We start from the raw sequence: 25,598 nt of genomic DNA, 5'->3' as shown, positions 1-25,598 counted from the left end.
TCAACCCTCTCCCACCCCATCAACTTCTTCTTTCCCGCCGACCACCGTCTCCCACCACCACCATCTGCGTCACCATCTCTCACGTTCTCATCTCGCCATCATTCGTCGTTTCGTCAGCAAAAAAAGAAGCAGAACCGTGAACACAGCGACAAAGAGAGGTCTGCGAGAGAGTTGTGTGAGAAATAAAGAGAGATGTTTGAAGAGAGAGGGGATGGTTTGTTGGAATAAAAGAGATTACAGTGTTGTTTTTTATTTTATTTTATTGTATATTTTAAAATAGTATAATTTTCCTTTAAAAAAAATAATAATTAACACTTTACAAAAATTCACTCTATAAATATTTGACTTTCATTCATAATTTTCACATCAATCTCAGAATATTTATCCATATCTTCATAATGGTCAAATGTTTTCTTCTATGCATCACTCTACTTGTCATTGTTTTGTTCCTTATTAATATTATCAATGTTGAAGAATTAGGAATTAGTTGCGTAGGATTAATTGTATTTACCATTTTTCCGTTATTAGATTTAGCTTGGGTTATTACTGTTTGTTCTAATAGAGAAAGAGATTAATACGTTGTAATGATATTTGTATTTGTAGTTATTGAATAAGATGATGTTTTTATTTTCGTCGTAAATAAGTATTATCTCTCTCAAAATAATATTACGTTGTGTTGATTTTAGAGATAAAATTGTTATTATCTGCTAAGGTACCTTAAGTCACTAATTAACTTTCAAAAACATATTTAGCCAAGATATAAATTATCCGAGGATTATTTGATGTTAAGTTAGGTGATGAACAGTGTATTTTGGAATGATTAATTTGTCGGGACATGCGTCATCCGAATATTGAGGTATGAAAGTTCGTTGTCGATACACATGTTATTTGAACATTGAGGTAATGTTGTTTGTTGTCAAGACACACGATATCCGCAATGTATTGTTGCAGTTGTAGATACATAGATAAATTTACCCGTGCGTCCGCGCACGGGTGTCACACTAGTAATTAAAACAAGAGATGCACAAAAGTAGAAGTGCTCTTTAGAGTTGTCCAAATGAGTGTGCAAGATAAGCCAATGCTCCTACAAGAGGTGCATTGATGTAAGTAGCTGGCTCTGATTGCTCATAATCCGACCGTTTCTGGAAAGCTATCATGCAAATCAGGTCCCCCAACAACGGCACCCACTAGAATGTTGGGGTTAGGGGATTGTGAGTTCATTACACCGAATCCTTCTGAACATTGGATCTTGCCAGGGTGAACAGCAATAGATGGAAGTGATGATCCCCTATGGTGTATCCTTTGTGGGTACCTTGTACCATACCCCACCATGTATGACATCTTCAATGAATTGTCTCCCAACAAGTAATCCACCTAGAAAATAGCAAAAATAAAACATTCATCTTACTGAAATTTGTACCAAAAAAACAAAAACGAAGAGTAGTTGGTGAAATAATTAGGTAAGACTGAGACAATGCTCCTCTTTGTACCTGTTGTTTGGCTATAGCTCTTAGGCTCTCTGGAGTTATGATGGTTCCACCACAGTTCACAACAGTATGTGAAGTGGTTAAGTATTTTGCATAAGTAGAAAGGATGTGGACGTGACATATTGCATGTTACTATCACTCATCTTGAACAAAAGCCCACCTGAAATTTGACCACACCACACAGTTGAGACTTGAGATCACTGGGAGAGACAGAGAGAGAATAATTAAGAGAAAGATGAAAATGGAACCTCACTCACCTGGTGTATATTGGGAGGAAGAGAAAGAGTCTCCAGGGATTACAGAACATATAAAATTGTCTACATGACACTTGTAGTCATAAAGGGATTCCACCTTCTGAACTAGAAATTCCTAAAATCAAAAGCACCAATGTGAGTATCAAATGAAAGCATTTTTGATGTGCCAAAAAGACAATGGAAGATGAAAACTTTGGACCTTAGAAAGGAGTATCCTTGCTCCAACATGTTTGTTATCCCATCCAAAGGTATTATCAATTACATCATCCCCAAGGTTCTGTCCATTAACCTTAATGTAGTCTAAGTACATTGGGTTCTTAGTGGTCTTGTGAAGCCAAGCAGCACCCCACAACAACTCATCCTGAAATATTTCAAGACATTAAATTAAAGAAACATTTGAGTTTCCTACAAAATGATCAACAAACGTGCATGTAATAAATGTTAGAACTTTACCTGATAACCAGAGTAAGAGCAATAGAAGGGGCATACGACAGGCTTCAAGCTATTGCTGTAGGATCCCCTATATTTATCAGCAAACTGGAAAACCTACATCCACAAACAAAGTATACATACATAATCTCAGTTTTTAGGCATTACTTATTACTCCTATTCATAATAATGTTGTCTACTTATCACTTGCACAAAATACATCCTTCGGTCTGTTTAACTGTACCAAATTAATCCTTTAAGCTTCTTTTCTCCATTTAGGTAACTTGAGTCATATTACATGCGCACGCCATTGCCATTTTTTGAGTTTCTCTTTAACTCCGTTAAAAAACAAAAATTACATGACTGTAAACAAGGCCAGCGTTGTGCATGCAATGGGACCTACCTGAGACAAAGAACTTAAAAATTAATCTGATACAATTAAATGACTTACATGATATATTTTGACTATTACTTACATTGATAGCTCTTGTAAGTAAAGTTTTAGAGTAAATAGGGTCAATTTTTTTGAAAGCGAGGGAAGCAGCAGCAAGAGCGGCAGCAGTTTCAGCAGCGACATCGGAACCAGGGTTGTTTTTATCTATCTTATACACATTTCTTGGAGTATCCATGTCCTCTGCTCTCTCCCAACAAGCATGATCTTTCTCAGTGTAGAAACTCAGGAAGATATAAGAAATATTTTGTGTGTTTCAAGTACAAGGAAATTGTCCTATTTATATTATAGGATTGAAGACAAAGAAACACAAGAAATAATTATACATAAAGACTAATTACTCTTAACATAATTACAATATAATTACAATAAATAGAGAATTATAATATATCTTAACACTCAGCATCACCCACCTGAACGTAAATGGTGTCTGGATATGCAGTGGCTTTGAGAAGATAATCAGTGGCCCAACGAATTGCTTCTCTGGCATTCTGTAATTCATCTTTCATTACCCCGCCAAACTCAATGACACTCCATGAGAGCATTGTGGTTGTGAATGCCATGGGAAAACCAAACTTCACATTGTCCCCTGCATCATAATACCCTCCAACCAAATCAACCTGCATTGGACAACACATTATAGACTGGTAAGGGAGGAAATACTATAATAACAATTGACATACTAACATTTGTCATTAAAAAAAGGGGTGTATATGCATATAATGTAGTATGTATGTAGTGTAATACATGCATGGATGAGCCACCGGAAAGAGTGGAGTCCCTCCTCCAAGACATTCTTTGATTGGAAGGGAGTTTCCCTGATCTTTGACCCTCAAAGAAGATGATGGATTTGGTGAGAGCATCTTTGTAGTTGTGAGTAGTAGAGCGAGGGTGATAGTTATGTTGGACAGGGAAGGAATTACAATGGGGAAGAAAAGAAGAAGCAATGAGAGAAAGAAGCAGAAAGAGACAAGAAAATAAAGAAGTTGAAGTCATTGTCCAAAGTAATATGATTTGTTTATCATGTTATCCTAATGACTTTGTTATTGTCATTTACAATTTGCACCACTTGAGCTCAAGTTGCTCCACTTGAACTTTACCTATGAAACTTAAAATAGAGCTTATGGAACATTCGTAAAATCGAATAAAAGACGTTGTGTAGGTAGCATGATTCTCTATATGATTCATTTGATTTTGACTTCTTGCTTCTTACATACATGCACAGTCGGTCCAAGGTGTTGCAAACAATGAAACCGCTTTAAACCTCAATGGCGAGACAGATTTGATCAGGGAGGTTGAAGGTGCTGTAATTTGGGTGATACAAGGTTCTTGGTACAAAATGTTTTATCATGTAGGTTGGCTCAAGATGTTGCAGTTGCACTGCATTGATCTGTTTAGACACGTGATGCAGCAATTCCATACAAATTGATGTAATAGGAGTGTGCTTATCAAGTTCTGTAACATAACTATTTTCTGATTCGGGATTTAGTCAAATTGTGTGCCTTAATTAATGTCAATTAACAAATGGAGGAAGTTGGGACGAGCAACAGGGGGTGCTGTTTGCTGCAATGAAGGTTATTTTCCCCCTCGTAAACTTTTTGCTAGCTTCGCCACTGCCGACTTGTCTATAACATGCTTACTTTATTGTTGAAGAGCACTGCTATTGTATTGCCTATAAATACAATTTATCATATGCAAAAATACAATTGATCTATTCCGACAATCGTTGCCAAGCCTATCAAATCCTCCATATAAATAAGACTGAAGATTATTTATTGCTTTTTGAAGTTGCAAAGAAAAATTACACTTTCCCATCCATTTCAACAATACATAAAATAAATGAGAATGGGGACATTCACCTTCAGTGTAAAATAGTTTTACACCGACTTCCAATGAGTATATCCAACATTTTGCCGTTATTTTTAAAATTCTGGTTATAAAGCAGACTTACGTGGCAATATTATGAACTCTCATTGGATGTCAATGTAAAACTATGTATTTTACACTGACAGTATATCTCCGTTAAACTCTATGAATTTAGTACATAAGGCAGATAGTAGCGACTTGTAAATTTCGCACATAAGGAAGAGATACCATTACACCTTTCAACTCAAATCAAGGAAAAATGGAACTCCAGTAGAGCTCAACCATTCATTTCCTTGTATAAATTGTCTAACAGTGAACTGACTTGCCTCGGTAGTGTTTGTAATGACTTTATAACCTGGCCACGTAACTCTGGCACTTGTATTCGAACCAGGACCTCTATTCTTATACTCACCATAGAACAATGTATCCAAAGCAAACGTTCCATTCCATTCTAACCATCCTGCTGGATCAATCAAATTATCTATAAAAGAATTCAGATAAACAGTTCTTGAATATTTTTTCCAAGGACGACCGAGGTAACTCTTGAACGTTGATTGTACTGGAATCAAATCCGCGGCAGCTGCAATTTTACAATTCAAGATTGAAATTCCGGTGTTTTGGTTAGGATCTTCTCTGCCTTGTGCAGTGAACAAATTCTTTTGCTTTGGATCGGGTTTGCGTGCATATAGGTTGCAGTTCTGGAATACCACCGCTGCATTGCCAAAGATGAAGTCTACAGTTCCATAAACATCACATTCGCGGTAGAATTGACGGAGGGAGTGGACATAGAGAGTGTCCTGGTAAGCCACAAAGCTACATTGGTAGAAGGCTGAGAAGTCGGCGCCATTTCTCACCGCTACCGCTTGATGTTTGCTAGGTCCGGCTGAGTTCTCAAAGGTTATACCTTTGGCTATGAATTTGTCTCCCACAACAGCTGAAAACCACCAATATTCAATTGTGTAAAAAATTGAAGAACTATTGAAACAATGCAGAACATTAAAGTTTAGCTCAAAGTTTTAATGTTCAGCAAGTAAGCAAAATAAAAAGTAACATAAAAGAAAATTAATTTATTAAATTAGTTGTTTAATTTTATAGTAACATAATTAAATCACCTCTTTCTCTTTTTGGTCTCTCTTTCTCTAACATTTCGCTCATAACTAACACACTTTTAAGAGAAAGATGCCATTTTATACTTTACTAAACGGTGCTTTGTTTAGCTTGACTGAAATCCCATACTTTAATGATTTAATTTGGCTAAACACACATACTTCTTTTTCTGTCTATGAAAGACAGATCGTTGACTAAAATTATTGCTGTTGGCAATGAGTAAACTTATTTAATATTGCTCCATATTTTTGTCGTTTTTACAATGTTCTTTTCTTTAGTTGGCTGGTGGTCCATATAAAATTACTTACTTTTCTTGCTTAATTGGATCTGATTGATAACAAAGGGAGGGAAAACTGGGTACATAGGCAAATTGAGATTTGGATTTATGGATCATCTTTCGGTGTTCAATCATAGCCAATTAAGATGGACCACCAATAGATTTTAAAATTTTAAAAAATATTCCTCACACGTCACATGTCTGATAAAAAATAATATATGTTAAAAGATAAATGTAATGAATAGAAGAAAATTAGGCAAAGGAACTGAAAATATTAAAGTGTCAATAAAATAGGAATTGACCGGTCCGGTGAGCATAGCTCAGTTGGTAGGACAATGCATTATTATATGCAGGGGTCGGGGTTCGATCTCTGAACACCCCACTTATTCACCTTATAAGTGAATTCTAGCCACTATGCTACTTGACAAAAAAAAAGGAATTGACCGAATGTTAGTTCTAATTAGTACGAATGTTTGATTGAGAGAGAAAAACTCAAATTTTCTGACTTAAATAAATACAGTTACACCTAAATGCGTGTTGAAATATGTGGGCTGTTAACTTGCACCCACCTAAAAACACTAAGGTGCAAGTTAACAAGCTGCACCTACTTGTACTTTACTAAAACACCCTTTTGTCTCTATTAAATTTTATTTTAATTAAAAGGACATTTTTGTAAATAACATAAATAATATTTGTTTATAATAGAAAAACATGGGTGTTTTGGTAAATAACTAGTAGGTGCAGCTTGTTAACTTGCACCTTAGTGTTTTTAGGTGGGTGCAAGTTAACAGTGGGGCTGTTAACTTGCACCCACCTAAAAACACTAAGGTGCAAGTTAACAAGCTGCACCTACTTGTACTTTACTAAAACACCCTTTTGTCTCTATTAAACTTTATTTTAATTAAAAGGACATTTTTGTAAATAGCATAAATAATATTTGTTTATAATAGAAAAACATGGGTGTTTTGGTAAATAACTAGTAGGTGCAGCTTGTTAACTTGCACCTTAGTGTTTTTAGGTGGGTGCAAGTTAACAGCCCCCTTGAAATATATATGTACAACTTGCGTACTAGTACAAAAATTCATACTATCTTGCCCTTTGTCAGACAACCGACGCTGGTCCGTGATTTCAATCTATTGTAGAAAAACAACAGAAAGTGCAGGTCCCTTTCTCCTATACAAAATTTGCATATTCTAATGCAGCTCTGCATGGGTGCATGTCTGTCTTTTTTTAAACTAATTATTGTTCTAATCATTTAAAATTACTTTTTATCAATTAAGTTCATTTCCCCAACTAAATATAGGAACTTAACCATAATTTTCCCAATTAGAATCATGTTACATTGATAATGAACATCTAAAGAAATTAATCTGTATACAATTGCATTATAATTTTTTCTGTTAACCCCCAGTTTCAGTGGAAGGGTCTTTGATAATCTAGAGATTATCCAGGAGGTAACCAAAATTTGACCAATTTCTTCGATATGTTTGAACAATTTATTTGATGATTTGAGCTCAATTGTTTGGTTCCATTGTTATTTTCCCACATGCATCTAAGCAAATCACTTTATAATGTACATTGTTTAGATTGAATTTTAAAATATATACTAGTTATTTGATTTAATTAGATTCACATGTAAAAATATTTACATCGTTAATGCATCGTCAATACATGCAAATTAATCCAACAATAATAACATAGATGATAATAAAAAAAAGAGTATTATTGTATTTTGTAAAAAAAGAGTATTATTGTTGTTGAAACTAACGAAATAATTTTGATTTTCTATTTTAATTTATTCACATCATTTAATTTTTTTTATATGCATGTGTACGCCGAAATAATTTTGATTTGAAATTGTGTTCAAGTAATATTGGTTATCTCTTGTACTCTTTTGTTCTTTTACGAAATATATCCCTTGTACTCTGTTTAACTGTATATTCCATATGCCATTCAATTATTTTATCTTTTTTAAGGGATATTTTTATTTTGTCTAAAAAAAAAGATATTTTTATTTATTTATTTTATCTAAATGCAGTCTACATTCTACAATTAATACGAGGAAAATTAGTAGAAAAAGGTTGAAATTTAATTAAACTTACCAAAAGTAGATGATTGGAAAGTGGTCCACCCATCTACAACATTTCTGCTGGCCTTCACAACAGTCTGTCCAATCCCATCTCCAACTAACATCAAATTGGTTTTCTTCTTTATCACTTCCACGTTTTCAAAGTAAGCCCCAGCCTTTATGTGTATCACAAATCTGTAATCAATAACACACTATTTAAGGTCACATAGTAGGAACAAAACAAAAACGTACACATAAACAAAAGTTTTTTTAGTAAACTAATATGTCTCCAATCTCCATGGACCATGTTCAATTGTGGAAATGAATATAACAAACTATCTAGTATTTGTTTAAAGAATTAATTTGTGTCAATATATAATTGCATGTGCGCCCGACATAAATTATGAATATAGACCATCTCACAATATGGTGTTGTAGCGGTAATAACCATTAGAATTAGAGAGATAAACCTTATCTCTCTACATTGAATGGTCCACGACGTGTGCAACACCATATTAGTGAGCTAGATGATCTATATTCATAATTTATAGGTATGTAGTGGTTACCTAGTTGCGCTAGAATTTGGAGCTGCAGCAATTGCTTCTCCTATAGTGGTAAAGTTGCCTGTGCCATCTTTAGCAACCACAAGATCAAACTTGGTTTGATTCACTGCAGCTTGTAGTAGCTTCCTATCTTTCGGGGACACCCATGATGGAAACCCATCTTTCACTTTACCATATTCAGGGAAAGTTTCAGACTCAGAAGCTTTAGTCTTCACTCCAGGAACTTTCTTCAACATGGCAAGTGAGTTACTAACGTGACTAGAAATATCATTCAACTTGGCCTCAATTTTTTTTCTCATTTTTGATTTACTATATGCAAAACCATCCAAACATGTGTACACATTGGTCATTGCACCACTAAGTAGAGTTTGACAGTCACGCTTACTGCTAGAAGCTATTGTGGTTTGAGTTTGAGAGAGATCAGAAATGGTTGTTTTGAGTTCGTCAATGGTAGTGTCAAATAAATTAACACAATCCTCAAGGGCTCTTTGGTCAAGTATGCTTTGTGCACTTCGACCGCGAAGTCGAAGTCCGGTGCAATTGGAAGATGATTGTTTAACCTCTTTTATGGTGTTGTTTAGGACAGAGCAAATCATTTGTGGGACTGTTTTTGAGGTAAGATCTGGGAAAGTGGATAAGGTTGAGACACAAAGGTCTGGGTAGAGTGTTCCTTCGCATGCTGATTGGGCTACTGTTTGGAGTGTTGCTGTTGCTGTTGCTAATTTTGAGAAATTGGTTACTGAAAATATTAGAACTAAAATTGTGGAGAGAATTGGCATGAGAGCCAGCAATGGTGCTGTTTTCCCTCTCATGGTAAAGGAGAGAATAATTGTAGTTGTGCTGGATCTATAAGATTTAGATTATAATTATAGTGTGTTTGAGAGTGGGGTGATTGCCAATATAAATATGGTAGTTGATGAGTGCATAAATGAAATATAGTTGTGACTGTGAGTTTCTCTGTAGAGACAGCAAGATATATACTTATCTTCATTCAAGTTAAATGCTTTATTAGTAATTTATTTGAACTCTCTATATGGAAGGTTAAGCATACTTGTATTATTTCGCTCTATATATCGACACTAACTAATCTAGTAGTAGCAGCCCTTTCCTATTAAGCCGTTCCACTCATTAATTAAGTGGTATTTTGTTGTATTTCAAATTTATAGACTATAGTTAACTCTTTTTTGAAGTCTAACTCTTAATTAAAGAAGTAAATATTATGACTTAAGCTCAAAAGTAGAGCTCAATCAAAATATATAATTAGTCCATTAGTTGGGAGAATATCATACCTTATAGTCCTTAAAAAAATTGTATTGAGTTTTTTCATCTATTTCAATATGATGAGGTTGGGGAACCCAAGTCCCAAGTAACCGAATTTAGATTCATTTTTCATGTTTTAATTTTGTAAAATGACAGATTTTTAGTATAGTTAGTTTAATTGTATGGATTGAATAATTTTCTCGTCGTTTTAACTCTTGGATCCTCCTCAACTACCAAGTATCTGTTTAAAAATATTAAAATTTGAAGCCTAATTAAATCCTACAAAATCGATTTATAAAAAGTATCTTCACTTATAAACAAATGTTCATATGACATCTCTCATAAAATCAAAATGTAGGACTTGAGTAGGATAATGACAACCCACTATCAATTGAAAGCTGCAACTATTAGCTTCAAAGAATTCATGCTTTTTTTTTTTTTGAAGAATTCAAAGAATTCATGCTTGTCTGGTCATTTCTACCACATTAATCTTATAGTTGTGAGTACTACTCACTTAAAATTGTTAAATAGTTGTTCTGGATATTTCAAATAACAGGGGAGCAATGACACAAGTATTTCTAGTAATTGATAGTAACTGAGGGGTCCATCTGTGCATCAAATTCCCTGGTCCCGACCCGAGCTATCTCTTAGCAATTTGGAGGCATACATACCAAAAAGTAATCAAAATTTAAGAGCTTGCTCCTCCTCTTAATAACACATCAACTTAAGTGATATTAGTTTATCTTGTTGTGTTCGTGTTATAAGCAGGACGTGTGGCTTGAAATCTCAACATTAATTTTTCTTTTACTTTGTTAATTCTTCTGGTCTGGCTAACCTCCATTCAATTGTTACCTAATAAGATAAGATATTCGTCGTTCATCACTTATTATTATGTATAATAATTCGAACTAAATATTTTAGGTGTTGATAGTAAGATACAAATACATTGGCCCCAATGCATTAACGAGGAGATATATATCTCAAACAAAGGTAACATTATTGTTCTTCCGTACGGCGACTATGCTTAATCCATGTCAAAGTGTCGGTAGCATTTTACTAGCCTAGCACCGCATTTTCTTTAAAGAAAACTGGGACCATTTTTAAAGTTGGCAACCTTTTGCATAAGATTCTCTTTTAAAAAATTATGCCTCCTCTTTATTTACTAACTTACTTTTAATAATATTAATTCTATTTTTAATACGTAGCAAATATCATGATAAAGAACCATTTCTTTCTCTCTCTTTTTTTTTTTTAATCGGCAAAATATTATTAACCAACAAGCCCGTGCAAGGCGCACTAACAAGCTCGGGTGGAAAAAAAACAAACATACAATAGAAGGAAAAATCGGTTGCCGTAACAAAACTGACTCGAACAAAAACCCCTTTAAAAAAAACCACCCAAAATCAACAACACATCGCTGGTCCTGTTAAGGAAAACCAGCCGAAACAGCTGCAAAGGTGTAGCAGCTACAACATCGCTGCCACCAAACCAACACCAGCAGCACGGGAAGCACTTGGGTGACATTATGTCACCGTGACATTAAATCTGGGCCACACAACACACATTGCCACACAACATCTGGGCCACACAACACATACAACACATCTGGGCCACACAACACAACACCTTTGTGTGGCCCAGATTTAATGTCACGGTGACTTAATGTCACCCAAGTATTTTCCCCAGCAGCACCTCATGAAGAAAACCGCCCCAAACCAACAGAACACAATTGTTATCTCATCAAGCAATCCCTAGGACTCCAACACCATTCATAGAACATACAAGCCGGTATATTAAACCTCCCTAACACCCACCTCCACGACAAAACCTTAACCTCCTCCACAAGCTCCTTCCACCTAGCAATCCCATTGTTGAAAATGGTTTCGTTCCTAGCCCTCCAAATCACCCACACAACCGCTTCCCAAATCATCCTTAATCCCTTCCGGATTTTCTTATTCATAATCCCGCCACTCCAACATTCCCAATGAATAAACAAGTTAGGAGGGATAACAAAATTCAAATCTAACCACCTCATCAAATTAAGCCAAACATTCCTCGCCAAATCGCAATGTAGGAAAAGGTGAGCGGTAGACTCGGACCTATCCACACACCACACACAATTATTACCGGACCCGGGAGGTAAGCAATTCCTAAACTCCAAGTTAATGCGAGTCGGAATTCTATCAAGAAGAGCTTTCCAAACAAACGCAATCACCTTAGAAGGAGCCCCGAACTTCCAAATATGACGGAACACCCTCATCTCCTCCCCGGAATGATCAACCACCCCATACCCCTTTCCTCCAACATCACATACAAAGATTTTGCCAAAAAAACTCCTTCCTCCTCCAACTTCCAAATCCACCTATCCTCATGGACACCCCACACAAAACCATTTAAAACCTCCAAAAGATCAAGAAGAAGATTATTTTCCCAAACAAACAATTGCCTCCTCCAATTAAAAGTCCACCCTCCCCCACTCGGAGACCACATCTCTTGCATTGTAGCCTCTTGATTGGTAGAAATGTTGAAAAGTCTATTAAACCGCACCATAAAAGGTACTCCACCTTCCAAAAACTCGTCGAAGCCCCATTACCCACCCTTCTCTCCACCTCCCTATTAAACCAATCATCCTCTCCTCCTTTAGCCAAAGACACTATATCCTTTCACCACTTTGATGCACTACTAGGCCACCTACTAGCACCCCCTCCACGATCTCCCCCACCTTGTGACCATACCTATCCGTTAAAACCGCCCGCCATAAAGTATTCTCGCCTTGCAAAAGCCGCCACCTCCACTTAGCAAGAAGACTCAAATTAGTAATACTAACATCCCTCACTCCAAGCCCACCATAATCCTTCGGTCGGCAAACCACCTTCCAACTTACCCAATTAATCTTCCTACCTCCTTCGGTACCCCCCAAAGGAATTCCCTTTGAATTCTAGTAATCTTCTTCCCCACACTAACCGGCAACTTAAAAAAGGAGAGGTAGAAAATAGGGAGAGCGTTCAAAACGGAATTAAGAAGCACAATCCTCCCTCCAAGACTAAGATACTTATTCCCCCAAGAACACAACTTTTTAGAGAATTGCTCTATTAAAGGATCCCACAAAGAGACTCTACCCGGATTTCCTCCCACCGGCAAGCCCAAATACTTGAAAGGAAAAAAACCTTGACTACAATTTAAAAAATTACACGCCATATCCATAAAATCCGGCTCCACATTTATGCCCATCAAGCAACTTTTGAAAAAAATTCACTTTCAACCCGGAAGCCATCTCAAAACCTCTAAGCAAAGCCTTTAAGGTCCATAAGTTCTCTACGGTTGGTTTCCCCACATAAAGAGTATCATCGACATATTGAAGGTGTGAATAAACGTTCCCATCTTTCTTCACTTTAAAACCCTCAAACACATTTAATCGCACCTCATTCCGCATTAAACCACTAAACCCCTCCGCCACCAAAAGGAAAAGAAAAGGTGCAAGCGGATCACCTTGTTTTAAACCTCTCTTGATATTAATCTCTTCCGTTGGGCTTCCGTTAACAAGAATCGACATACTACCCCCACACACACACACGCCTTCATCCACGCTATCCACTTAGAACACATCCCAACCCGCTCCATCATATACACCAAAAAACCCCAATCCACCGAATCATAAGCCTTCTCAAAATCCACCTTAAGAATCAAGCATTCCGAATTAGACTTCTTCGCAAAATCCACAATCTCATTAATCACCAACACACCATCCCCCAAGTTTCTCCCCTTTAAAAAAGCCGATTGATTTTGAGAAATAATAGGATTCATAACCGAGGCCAACCTTCTAGCAAGAACTTTAGCCAAAAGTTTGTAAAGACATCCTAAAAGAGAGATAGGTCGATAGTCTTTCAACTCAAGAGGCGATGAAATCTTCGGAATCAAGGCAACAAAGTAAGCTAACAAGGCTTTAGGAAGCATCTCATTACCATGGAATTGATCAAACATAATCCTCACCTCTCCCTTGACCAAATACCAAAACTTTTTCAAAAAATCAAAGTTAAAACCATCCGGGCCCGGGCTCTTATCACCGTCGCACTCATTCAAAACCCCTCCAATCTCCTCATTAGAGAAAGGAGCCACCAAACTATCATTATCTTCCACACGAAGCGACACAAAAGTTACCCCATCAAGCTTGGGTCGCACCCACTCCGAAGATGCCACATGATTTTTAAAAAAATCCACCACTACCCTCCGCACCTCTATTGGAGATTGCACCCACTCCTCCCCCACCTTCAAAGCCTTATTCGCATTCCGGCTATGTCTCAACTTCACACATTTGTGAAAATACTTTGAGTTAGCATCACCATTCTTAATCCATCAAGATCTAGCTCTTTGAACCATATTAGCATCCTTTGCCTTAAGAATCTTCCATAAATCAACAAACAAGGACTTACACCGATGCACCTCTTCCTCATTCAACCCACCCTCCTCACCCCTCACATCCAAATCATGAATGTCTCCCACCAATTTATCTATATTAGCCTCCATATCCCCATACTCAACAATGTGCCACTCCTTTAGCCGAAATTTCAACATTTTAAGCTTCTCCTTAAGCACGAAACTCATCCACCCGTTACACCGAAACCCTCTCAAAGCCTCCTCAACCACCCCTTTGAAACCCCTATTTTCCAACCAAAAATTATTAAACCGGAAAGGCCTTGGACCCTAATCCCAACCACCTTCTTTCAAAACAAGCGGACAATGATCCGAAACATCTCTAGGAAGGACCCAAAGAGATGATTCCCCCCACAAAGAAATCCACTCTTCGGAAATAAGCACCCTATCGATCCGACTCATAGATCTACCATTGGGATGATACCACGTGAATCTTCTACCCAACACATTCAAATCATCCATCTCCATATCCCGCATAAAATTATTAAAAAGAATAATTTCCTCCCTTTGACTAGAAGAAACCACCTCATGAACCCCCCCTTCTTTCATCACTCCCTCCCACTGAATTAAAGTCACCCAACACACACCAAACACCCTCCCCCAAACTCCTCATCAACTCTAGAAGCCGCTCCCAAAGTATTTTCTTAGCGGGAAGATCACATTTTGAATACACATTTATCACAAAACACCTATGTTTCAAAATTCCCCAATCCAAACAAACTCCCACATAGCCTTCTCCAACAAAAGAAAAGTTAAAAGTAGAATTTGATTTACTCCAAATAGAAAGAATACCTCCACTATTGCCTTGTGAAGGAAGAAAAGCCCAATCGCAATCATCCCCACCCCAAAGACCGTTACAAAAATTTTGAGAAATAACCTCCATCTTCGTCTCTTGGATAGCCATAAACTCCACTTTATTACTACGGACCAACTCTTTAATTTTATTTCTCTTGATCGCCCCCCCAAGACCTCTAACATTAAAGGTTGTAATAATCATTGATCACCATCCTCAACCCTCTTATTCTTCTCCCTTAATTCCTTATTCCTGACATCTACTATTTCCATATCCTCCAACCTCTCGGTGTTATCTTGTCGCGACGTAGTAAAAGAAAAACCCAACACATTTTGCCTACCAAACAAAGATTCCGCTTCCAACTTCCTCAAGGGGTCGCCATTTAATACCGGAATAGGAGTTTCCGGGACTTGAGTACCATGATCATCCATAATTAAACACAAACCCGAAGGTGTTGATGCCTCCAAACAATCGCAATTCCCAACCTCCGGCTCAATTGCATTTGTTCTCAGAACCTCTACCTCCACTCCATCACTCGGCTGAGATTCTCCCGAACGCGCTTTAGCACTCTTCTTCCCTCTCCCCTTTCCATTATTGATCATTCCAGCCAAATGAACAAAATTCGGCACCCCTAAAGGGATCATTTTCCCCTTATCCAATTTCTTCTTATGCCTATGGTTCATTTTCTTCAACACCTTATTCTCCTGATCTTCCCCAAAAACCTCCAATGAATCACTAAAATCTGATAAATCGGACTCCTCCGAAATGAAACAGACATGTTTATTAGCTTTTGACACCCCCCTGCCCTGAGAAACAGCAACACTTGTTAAAGGTGGAAACTCCACATTAAATAAATCCTCCAAAGGCCCACTAGTAACCTGATTCAAAATAGGCCCAACTGGCAACACCTGACTCGGACCCACCAGACCACCCTTCTCATCAGCATGACACGCGCCAGACCCTCCACCCACCTGTCCACTTTCCACACGCTCACTTTCCACCACTTCCCTTTCACACACGCGCTGTACAACCTCCAAACCCTCCTCACACACGTGTCTTTCACCCATTCCCTGTGGCCTACCCTCTCTCATCACATCAAGGTCAGCCTGAGGCTGTTGCTGTTGAAGAGAAACAGAAAGCTCCTTTTCACCTTCCACCTGTCGCTCCACCACTGGTCCATTTGAAAAAGGATTTTGCAAAAGTGAATTCAACGCCTTACTCCCCGAAATGTTCTGCCCTGCTATCCCCTTTTGTTCCCTCAACATTAATTGTCGACTTGCCATCCCTGACCCACCATAGACCCCTAGGTGTACTGAGTTGTACTCCCTAGGACTGGCATCACTACCATCCTCCATCATCTCAGGCAACACACCACCGCAGACACCACTATGAGAGGAGGCTGAGGAGACCGCCTCCCACTCCTGTGAACACTGTTTCTGCAGCACCTCCTCCTCCACTTCCCACACATCAAAAACAGCTCCCATAACCTCCAATCTCAATTGTTCTGAGATAAAACCCATCCTAGAGGTACTCACATGAATTCTTGCATAGTCCAAACGCTTGAATCCAATGGTTTCTTCGTCAAAATCCAGGAAAATACCAAACATTGAACCCAGCTGATGAAAATTCTTCTCCTCCCACACATGGAGAGGAAGTCCAGTTACTCTCAACCAAACCCTCCTCTGCTTAACCACCATGTTAGGGGACCAACATTTTACCTCCTTAAACAGACCCCTCCACCACTCCTCCTCCCTCTTTTCAGCTTCAACAATCTCCTGAGGATATTCACTCTCCAGCAAAACTTGTTTATCTCCCATTGAAACCACATTGATCTTATTCCCATCACCAAACAGTTCACCACCTGCTTGGCCTCCCTATGATATGCCAGAACAGCAACAAAGCACCGTTCTAGACGCTTCAGACAGAACTCCGACGGAGCCAGCTTCACTGTTCTGCTCACCAACGATGGCTTCTGGACTCTAACGTTAGAGATAGCGTCCCTATACGTCAAAATCCTTGGGCCGTTCTCACTTCGAACATCAGCCGCCACCCTCCGATGTGAGTCTGGCACAAGTGTGTTATCATCTCTACGAAAACGAACCTTGTTAACCTTAAGCTTACTCTGACCGATCCAAACATCCTCCAGCTTCCTACTTAACACCTCTTCATCAGCAACTTCCAAGAATTTTACAAACCCAAACCTCCTCCCCCACCGGTCCAACTTCCTTGCAATGAAAACCTCCCGAACTTTTCCAAAACGCAAGAACTCCGCCCAAAGCTCAGTACCCAAACACCCATCAAGGATGTTAGTGAAGAAGAAAGATGTAGTACTCTTGTCAAGATCTTGGTACTGCACTTTTTTCTTCAACAATGGTCTCCCGCCTCTCTCTTTGTCCCAAGTGGACCCTTCCCAACCCCCCCCCCCCCCCCGGTTTCTCTCTCTAAGTTCCTCTCACTCTCTCTCATCTATTACTTGCCATTTCTTTCTCTTGAAGAGTAAATTTAATTAGAACTTTTTTTTAGGTCAATTAGAAATTATTTTAATTATTAACAAATTTAACATTTATTAACTTTTTTTAATGCTTATAATTTGATCAAGAGAGTCCTGTGAGTTAGGATCCTTTTTCGTTTTGAAGGAAATTCGTTCTTTATCTTTGTGTATATTTCTCCTCAAAAAGAACCTTAATCCATTCTTAATGGGGGAATTACACAGTAAGAATAAGGTACTACTTGTTGAGTGAGTGTAGGTTTTTTTAATGAAGAGAGAGAGAGAGAGATAGGAGAGTGAAGGAGAAAAATATTAAGGAGAGGATGAGGATCCAACCCCATAAGTACATGGGGCTCAATCAAACACTCATATACCAAGATCATCATTGTGAATGCTTTTACATATCTTTTGAAAATGGAGAATAATCTCAACACTCAAGTCCTTTATTTAGAAAAAGTGAAATTTCTACTAATAGTAATAGCAAGGCTTTACTACTGAGTTTCAGAGTGAATGTGACAGGGCAAGATCCGTGCATAGTTGTGACCAGTGCTGCCCCTGTTACAATGGAGCAGCACATATGCAACGAGATTCAGTACAACGCCTTCCTTATTTAAGCCTTATAATTATCTTGTTCCTTTCAAGGTCCATGTTGGACGAGGAACATACACCCCCGTAGACTTTTCAAAGGGAAATAAAAATACAATGTTAAAGAATGCCATTAAAGAACTTATATAATTTTGTATTGAAAAATGATGTATTCAATTTTTAAAGCCAAATATTGCTGTTTTCAATGTGAAATGTCTGTTTTTAGTTTTCATGACAAAAATTCTTATGACATTTGTTAGCAAAATCCCCCAAAAAAGCACCCTCGCAGGCATGACACCGGTTTATTGAGAATTTATGTTTTTTTAGGGCTGTGGCTAATTTGGACAAATATCAGAACCCATGAAAAACAATTGTTATGGGTCAAACAAATTTGGACAAATATAACTCGTATTTAATTTTAGCACGTAGCTAATTAATAGAGTTTAATTAGCATAAATTAATTAATTAATCTATGTAGGGATTTTCTTTGGGCGATAACTAACTGTTGAAACAAAAAAACTCATTTATTATCGTCGGAGAAGGTTTGGTGGGGGTGGAGGATGTCTAGGATTATGAAAAATGAGAGATATTAATCAAACAATTTTGCTCTACACCCAGCACAAATCACTCGTGCCCTGCAACCATTCCGAAAATACCCCTGCGCTAGTTAACTAGCGCAAGTGTAAAAAAATGTAAAAAAAACGGGACTTAAATTTTACACTTGCGTGACTTAAGTCGCCGCGTGAGTTAACTCACGCAGAAATTAACACTTACGTGAGTTAACTCACGCAGAAATTAATACTTACGTGAGTTAACTCACGCAGGTTTTGCATATTCACATAGTAACCATCATCTTCTTCATCTTGTTTTATTTGTTTTTCTTCATCTTCTTCCCTCATATCTTCTTTATCTTCTTCATTAACATCTTCATTTTGCTTAACTCTTCTCAAATCAAAGCATGGTGCAGATCTTGTTACCATTGCTCAATACACTATTGATGTGGCACATACTGAACAACACAATTAATCTGCTAAGGAAACTAATTTCTCAAAGTGGTGGTGATCCTGAGGCAAAAGCCCATTATGAGTCTTGTTTGAGTTTGTTTGGGACCGGAGGTGGTGGTGCTCTTAGATATCTTGAGGATGCGCAACAATATTTAAAGAATGGAGATTATGTTAGCTTACGTGTGCAAGCGAATAGTATCATAGCAGATTATACATAATGAAAGTGATGAAGATGTTAATGATGAAGATAAAGAAGATATGAGGGAAGAAGATGAAGAAAAACAAATAAAACAAAATGAAGAAGATGATGGTTACTATGAAAAACAATAACTGCGTGAGTTAACTCACGTAAGTGTTAATTTCTGCGTGAGTTAACTCACGCGGCGTGACTTAAGTCACGCAAGTGTAAAATTTAAGTCCCGTTTTTTTTACACTTTTTTACACTTGCGCTAGTTAACTAGCGCAGGGGTATTTTCGAAATGGTTGCAGGGCGCGAGTGATTTGTGCTGGGTGTAGAGCAAAATTCTTAATCAAAACTAGCATGTTGAAGTAATGAAGTCGAAAATTTTGCTTCAAAAGATTAGATGGTGTGTTAGTGATTATACTCTACGGGCATTTGTAGCATTTTTCTACATTATATTCATTTTTTTTGGAAGGTTCTATATTATATTCGTGGGTTATTCAACTGATCACCAACCAACATTGACATTACATGGAAGCCATGATATAATATAGGTCAAATGTCCTTTTAAGTTTTTCGTTTTTTCCAAAGTGATCTTTAAGGTTGAAAAGTCTCAAACAAGTCCTTTAAGTTTAAAAAGTCCCAAACAAGTCCTTTTAGTTTTTGAATCGTTTCAAACAAGTCATTTTAGAGGATGATGGTGATGATTCAGATGATAGCAACAAAGAGCATTATCCACCATTTGCCATACCTAAAAGATGACTAATTTTAAGTGGGAGTTAGGAGCCAGATTTGGTACCAAAGATGAGTTCAAGGAAGCAATTACCAACTATATTATCTACAATAGGACTTGTTTGATACGATTCAAAAACTAAAAGGACTTGTTTGTGACTTTTGAAACTTAAATGACCACTTTGAGAAAAACGAAAAACTTAAAGGACCTTTAGATACATTTGACCTATAATATAATACATATCATTATATCAAGCTAATTATAGTGATAATTGCTGGCTAGTCGACGTGATGACACAACCAAAACAATTCACCATAATAGAATCACCTATAGTGTGTTGCACGAATTGAACTCAAATCCAACACAAACCCCCAACCACTACATATATAAATTCTGAATCATTCATGCTGAATATATACATTTTGAAATCTAGCTCTTTCTATATTGCAATATTGCATGTCCTTTATAACAATGGATTGGAAAGCCTTCTCTATTGCTACTACATTCTCAATTTTCTTTCTCCTTCCATTCTTTGCATTTCTAGCTACCGCAGATGACACCCTTGTACCTCCAGAAACCATTTGTAAATCATCCCAATATCCATCTTATTGCACAACTCTACTTCCAAAACAAAATGCCAAAGTCCATGACTTTGCCAGGTTCTCAATTCAAAAATCCATGTTTCAGTCCCAAAAGTTTTTGAACTCATTGAACTTCTATCTTGAGTCTACTTTGAGCAAAGAGACAATAAATGCACTCAAAGATTGTTTATTTCTCTCTCAACTCACCTCACAATACTTATCAAAATCCAATTATGTTGCACTCAAAAATACTAATGAAACTCTCTACACCTCCCAAGTTGATGATACTCAAACCCTTCTAAGTGCGGTTATAACCAACCATCAAACATGTTTAGATGGACTAATTACCGTGGCTAATTCTAATTTGACCATAGAAAATGATCTTATTAGCCAACTCTCTAATGATAGCAAACTCCACAGTGTTTCACTTGATCTGTTCACAAAGGGTTGGGGGCATGAAAAAAAGAACAAGACATTATGGGATTCTACAGGGTTGCATCCTGGTTTCAGAAACGGTAGATTGCCTATGAAGATGTCAAATCGAACCAGAGTCATTTACCATTCATCAAGAGGCGGAGGAGAAACCCATGATGATGATGATGAAAGTGGTGTTTTGGTTAGGGACATTGTTGTTGTTAGTCAAGATGGGAGTGGAAACTTTACAACTATCAATGATGCTGTTGCTGCTGCTCCAAATAACACTATCAATGCAACAAATGGATATTTCATGATATTTATCAAAGAAGGCGTTTATGAAGAATATGTCTCTATCCCTCAAAACAAGGCGTATCTGATGATGATCGGAGACGGAATCAACCGAACAGTTATCACCGGCAATCGCAGCGTTGGTGATGGATGGACAACTTTCAATTCCCCAACATTTGGTAAGAAAACATAATTTTTGTTCTTTTTCAGAAACTAGACATCTTACAATTTTGGTTAGGACCAATTTAAACCTTACAAAATCGGCTAGTAGAATGAAGACCGTCCTCACTTATAAACACATTTCTAGACTATATCTCATCAAATGTGAGACTTTTAACACAAAGTTTACTTTTAACTAGCAATATAATTGTTTTCCTCACTTTGAGAAATTTTACTATACTATATGTTTTTGTAGCTGTGGTAGCACCAGGATTTGTTGCAGTTAACATAACATTTCGGAACACAGCCAGGCCAAGCAAATTCCAAGCAGTTGCAATGAGAAGTGGGGCAGATATGTCCAGTTTCTATCGTTGCAGCTTTGAAGGGTACCAAGATACTCTCTATACACATTCACTAAGACAATTTTATAAAGAATGCGACATTTATGGAACGATAGATTTCATATTTGGAAACGCCGCAGTTGTTTTGCAAAACTTATATCCTCGTCTTCCCCTACATGGACAATTCAATCCCATCACTGCTCAAGGGCGTACCGATCCAAATCAAAACACGGGCATTTCCATTCACAATTGCACTATTAAACCAGCTGAAGATTTATCTCCAGGTGTTGGTACGGTGAAAACTTACCTTGGGAGGCCATGGAAAGAGTATTCAAGAACTGTTGTTATGCAGTCTTTTTTGGACAATTTGATTGACCAAGCTGGTTGGTCCATTTGGAGTGGTGATTTTGCACTCTCTACGTTGTATTATGCAGAGTTTGATAATAGAGGACCTGGTGCAGATACTTCTAATAGAATTACATGGCCAGGGTACCATGTGATTAATGCTACCGATGCTTCAAATTTTACTGTTGATAATTTTCTGCAGGGGAATGTCTGGTTGCCTCAAATGGGAGTTCCTTATATTCGCGAACTTACAACTTTTAATTAGAACACAAGAGGAGGAAGATGATGGATAAAGGAATTTGAAAATGACTACATATCGAAGGCCAAAAGTATTTGATACGTTTATTCTTTGCTGTTGTTTTTTAATTTACTTCAAAAGTTTTTCAAAAGGAAGAGCTGCAGGTTTTATTTGGTGGGTGTTCTGCTTCATATGCTACACATTGTATTTTCTTTTTGTTTGATTAATGTGGTGAATATAATGAAAATTTTCACTTGAATTTTCTTTGTTGGAAAGATCGCTTCTCACTATGTTTTAAAAGTTGAACTGACATTGAATTTCCAAACAACACAACCGTAACTAAATCGTCAAAATAACATAACCATATTGTAGGAACAATTAGGATTCCAAATTGTGAAGAAAGGGATCAAAGAGGGGATGAATAGGTTAAGAGGAAGATAGGGATCAACTTATGCTTATGAGAGAATAAAAATATTTATATAAAATGAACGCGTACAAAGTTCATGAAAGATTACTTATATACGAAGCAATCCAGCTAACTATTTTTATTACTTGTCCTACAAGTTGTAACCAACTTAACTACCTCGATAGACTAAACAATTTTTTTTGACTTGCTTCACAAGTTACTAAATAATTGACAAAAACACTTAGTTTATTCAACGAGTAATCACTCCTAAACATGAATTATATCACAGCACTTCACCCAATTCATATTAGCAAGTGTCTCCATTCTTATAAGCTTCTTCAAATCACCAAACCTTTCCTTCTCCGAGTGTTTTGTCAAAATCTAAACTAATTGCAACTCAACAATGCAGTATTCAAGTTGCAACTTCTCCTTGTTGACTTGATCACGAAGGAAATGAAATTTCCTTTCAATGTGCTTGGCTAAATCAATAGGTGATTTGTTTTCAACAAGAAGTTTCAAATATGCAGCTTCCATTACTTTCAACTCTTGAAGTAGAATTTCAGTCCACAATGCTTGGCATGCTGCAAATGAATCTGTCACATATTATGCTTCACATGATGATAAGACAACTATCACCTTGCTTCTTTTATCTCCATGAATGGAGCTGCACCAATCATGAATAAATAGTCAATTGTGCTTTTCCTGTCATCTTGATCATCTCCCTTGTAAGATACAAGATAGCCATATGCCACTCCACCTTTTTTGTTATTCTTCTGGTTTGGCATCAAGATATCATGATCAATGGTACCTTTTACATATCTAAAAATCCTTAGAAGCTGAGAGGTTGTAAATCTGCTAGCCAATCTAACACCGACAAAAATCAGGCCTAGTGTCACACAAGTACCGCAATGATCCTCTGATTTGTTTTGTCCAGAGATGCATCAACCAGCTCCTAATTTGACTCTTCACTCAACTTTGCTCCTACTTCAATTGGAGTCACAGCGGCATTGCAGTTAAGCATGTCGAAATTCTTCAACCCATATTCAACATAGTTCTTCTGATGCAAGAAGATTCCTTTGCTAGTGCTCGTAAATTCCATTCCTAGGAAATATGATAAGTTGCCACGGTCAGACATTTCAAATTCAAGCATCATGTATGTTTTGTGCCAATGATCAATAGGTCATCTACAAACAAGCACAATACCAACAACTCTTTCTCATTTGATTTTTTTTACATATACTACATGTTTTGATATGCATTTTGTGAAGCCCAATTGGATAAGAAAGCTATCAATTTTCTTATTCCAGACTATAGGTGTCTGCTTCAAACTATATAATGCTTTCTTCAACCTGAACAATTTTTCTTCTTTACCTTTGAGCTCAAATCCTGATGGTTACTTAACATGAACCTCTTCATCTAATGGTCCGTTCAAAAATGTGGACTTCACATCTAGCTGCTACATATGGCCATCCTCTATAAGCTGTCATGGCGACGACTATTTTAATGGTTTCTAATCTTACAATTGGTGCAAAGATTTCATTTAAATCTAGCTGAGGTTTCTGAAGAATCCCTCTTTAAACCAATCTTGCTTTGTATATTGCAAGCACACCATTTGGTCTCATCACTTTATAGACCCATTTTACACCATATATACTTCTTGTTGACTGACTTCTCCATAAGCTCACAAGTTCTATTCTTTTCAATTGCTTTTATCTCTTCTTTCAAGTGGCCAACCAATTTGAATAATTCAGAGCTTGATCCAAATTGATTGGTTTTGATTCTGCAATCATGGTTTCATATATCAAGTCACCATATTTTGTGATTGCTTGATCAGGAAACACATCATAACCATCAATCTTACTCATTGAATTATATTTTTGGTTGACCTTCTCACACCTTTTTTATAAACCTCTCCATTCAGTTGATCCTCTTCTATTACAACTCTTGCACTATTTTCACTCATATCTTATTGATTGAATCCCATTTTTGGTTGAACTTCTCACACCTTATTTTAAAAAATAGTTTAAAATAAATGATAGAAGTGCATATATTTTTGTAAAATAAGTGTGGCTAATGCCTTATATTTTTGTGGCAAATTTTTCAACCTTATCACTGAAGCTGCACATACGAGTTTATTTTACTGTTAGGCATATAATTGAGAATATTTTAACAAGTGACCATCTTTTCTTTTGGCTAAAATGAGCGAGTTTAATTATCTAAAGTAAGCAACTTAGTGAATTTTTAGTTTATAAAAAATTTAGGATAGAAAGATAATGTTACCGTCTATTATAGAGAAAACCTTAGAGATCAAAGTTCACATTTGAAGAAATTCACATTTACCCCCTTCAAGGACACTAAAAATGCTTGAACTCAACATAATGCCTGAATTATTATTATTATTATTATTATTATTATTATTATTATTATTATTATTATTATTATTATTATTATTATTATTATTATTATTATTATTATTATTATTATTATTATTATTATTATTATTATTATTATTATAATAAATTTTCTAGAGAAACCATTTCGCTGTACATAGCATTTTTCTATTTTAAATTTGACCAGAATTATAACCCCGACTATTGCCCGTGTTTTTCGGCCATTAGGAGATTGTATTGGTGATCAATAATTCGGAATGATATTTGCTATAGAAGCCTGCGAGATAAATAACACTTCTCTTTTTTTTAAAGATGTTGAGTTGAAGTTATCTTATCAAATGTTTATTACGTACTATAATTAAAAATATTTATAGATAAGTAATGTGTTAAAATGAAATCATTTATATACCCAAAAATATAGTACTCCATTTAATCATTATTTTAAACAAAACTTCA

General features: G+C 36.8%; 2 protein-coding genes and 1 pseudogene across 3 annotated transcripts; 1 reads left to right on the top strand and 2 right to left on the bottom strand.

The window, feature by feature from the left end:
* Window positions 1–938: 938 nt before the first annotated feature.
* LOC146911063 (endoglucanase 17-like) lies at window positions 939–3,757 on the bottom strand (annotated as a pseudogene). The gene is made up of 8 exons (XR_015017823.1): window positions 3,369–3,757; window positions 3,021–3,241; window positions 2,647–2,845; window positions 2,195–2,287; window positions 1,941–2,102; window positions 1,745–1,856; window positions 1,491–1,647; window positions 939–1,374 (listed from the first exon to the last, which is right to left on the bottom strand). The product of XR_015017823.1 is annotated as an endoglucanase 17-like (transcript).
* A 616-nt stretch (window positions 3,758–4,373) lies between these two features.
* On the bottom strand, window positions 4,374–9,451 carry LOC146911062 (pectinesterase-like). Its single transcript, XM_085723767.1, has 3 exons — window positions 8,506–9,451; window positions 7,974–8,134; window positions 4,374–5,421 (listed from the first exon to the last, which is right to left on the bottom strand). The coding sequence occupies exons 1-3, from the start codon at window positions 9,312–9,314 to the stop codon at window positions 4,727–4,729; spliced, it is 1,665 nt and encodes a 554-aa protein (XP_085579893.1). The 5' UTR covers window positions 9,315–9,451; the 3' UTR covers window positions 4,374–4,726.
* A 10,846-nt stretch (window positions 9,452–20,297) lies between these two features.
* LOC146911061 (pectinesterase-like) lies at window positions 20,298–22,605 on the top strand. The gene is made up of 2 exons (XM_085723766.1): window positions 20,298–21,442; window positions 21,679–22,605. Exons 1-2 carry the CDS (start codon window positions 20,434–20,436, stop codon window positions 22,371–22,373), a joined length of 1,704 nt encoding a protein of 567 aa, XP_085579892.1. The 5' UTR covers window positions 20,298–20,433; the 3' UTR covers window positions 22,374–22,605.
* Window positions 22,606–25,598: the final 2,993 nt, after the last annotated feature.

The sequence above is a fragment of the Medicago sativa genome, chromosome 7 (genome assembly GCF_051527215.1).
Source record: "Medicago sativa cultivar Bolivia chromosome 7, Bolivia_mono, whole genome shotgun sequence".
NCBI lineage: Eukaryota > Viridiplantae > Streptophyta > Magnoliopsida > Fabales > Fabaceae > Medicago > Medicago sativa.
This window is presented reverse-complemented; position numbering and strand designations above follow the sequence as displayed.

Excerpts from the sequence above, each read along its gene's own strand:
- LOC146911061 (XM_085723766.1), top strand. The coding sequence starts at position 20,434 with ATGTCCTTTATAACAATGGATTGGAAAGCCTTCTCTATTGCTACTACA. Across the intron at positions 21,443-21,678 it reads TTTCAATTCCCCAACATTTG|CTGTGGTAGCACCAGGATTT; the intron begins GTAAGAAAACAT and ends ATGTTTTTGTAG.
- LOC146911062 (XM_085723767.1), bottom strand. The coding sequence starts at position 9,314 with ATGAGAGGGAAAACAGCACCATTGCTGGCTCTCATGCCAATTCTCTCC. Across the intron at positions 8,135-8,505 it reads CCAAATTCTAGCGCAACTAG|ATTTGTGATACACATAAAGG; the intron begins GTAACCACTACA and ends TATTGATTACAG. Across the intron at positions 5,422-7,973 it reads TTTCCAATCATCTACTTTTG|CTGTTGTGGGAGACAAATTC; the intron begins GTAAGTTTAATT and ends GGTGGTTTTCAG.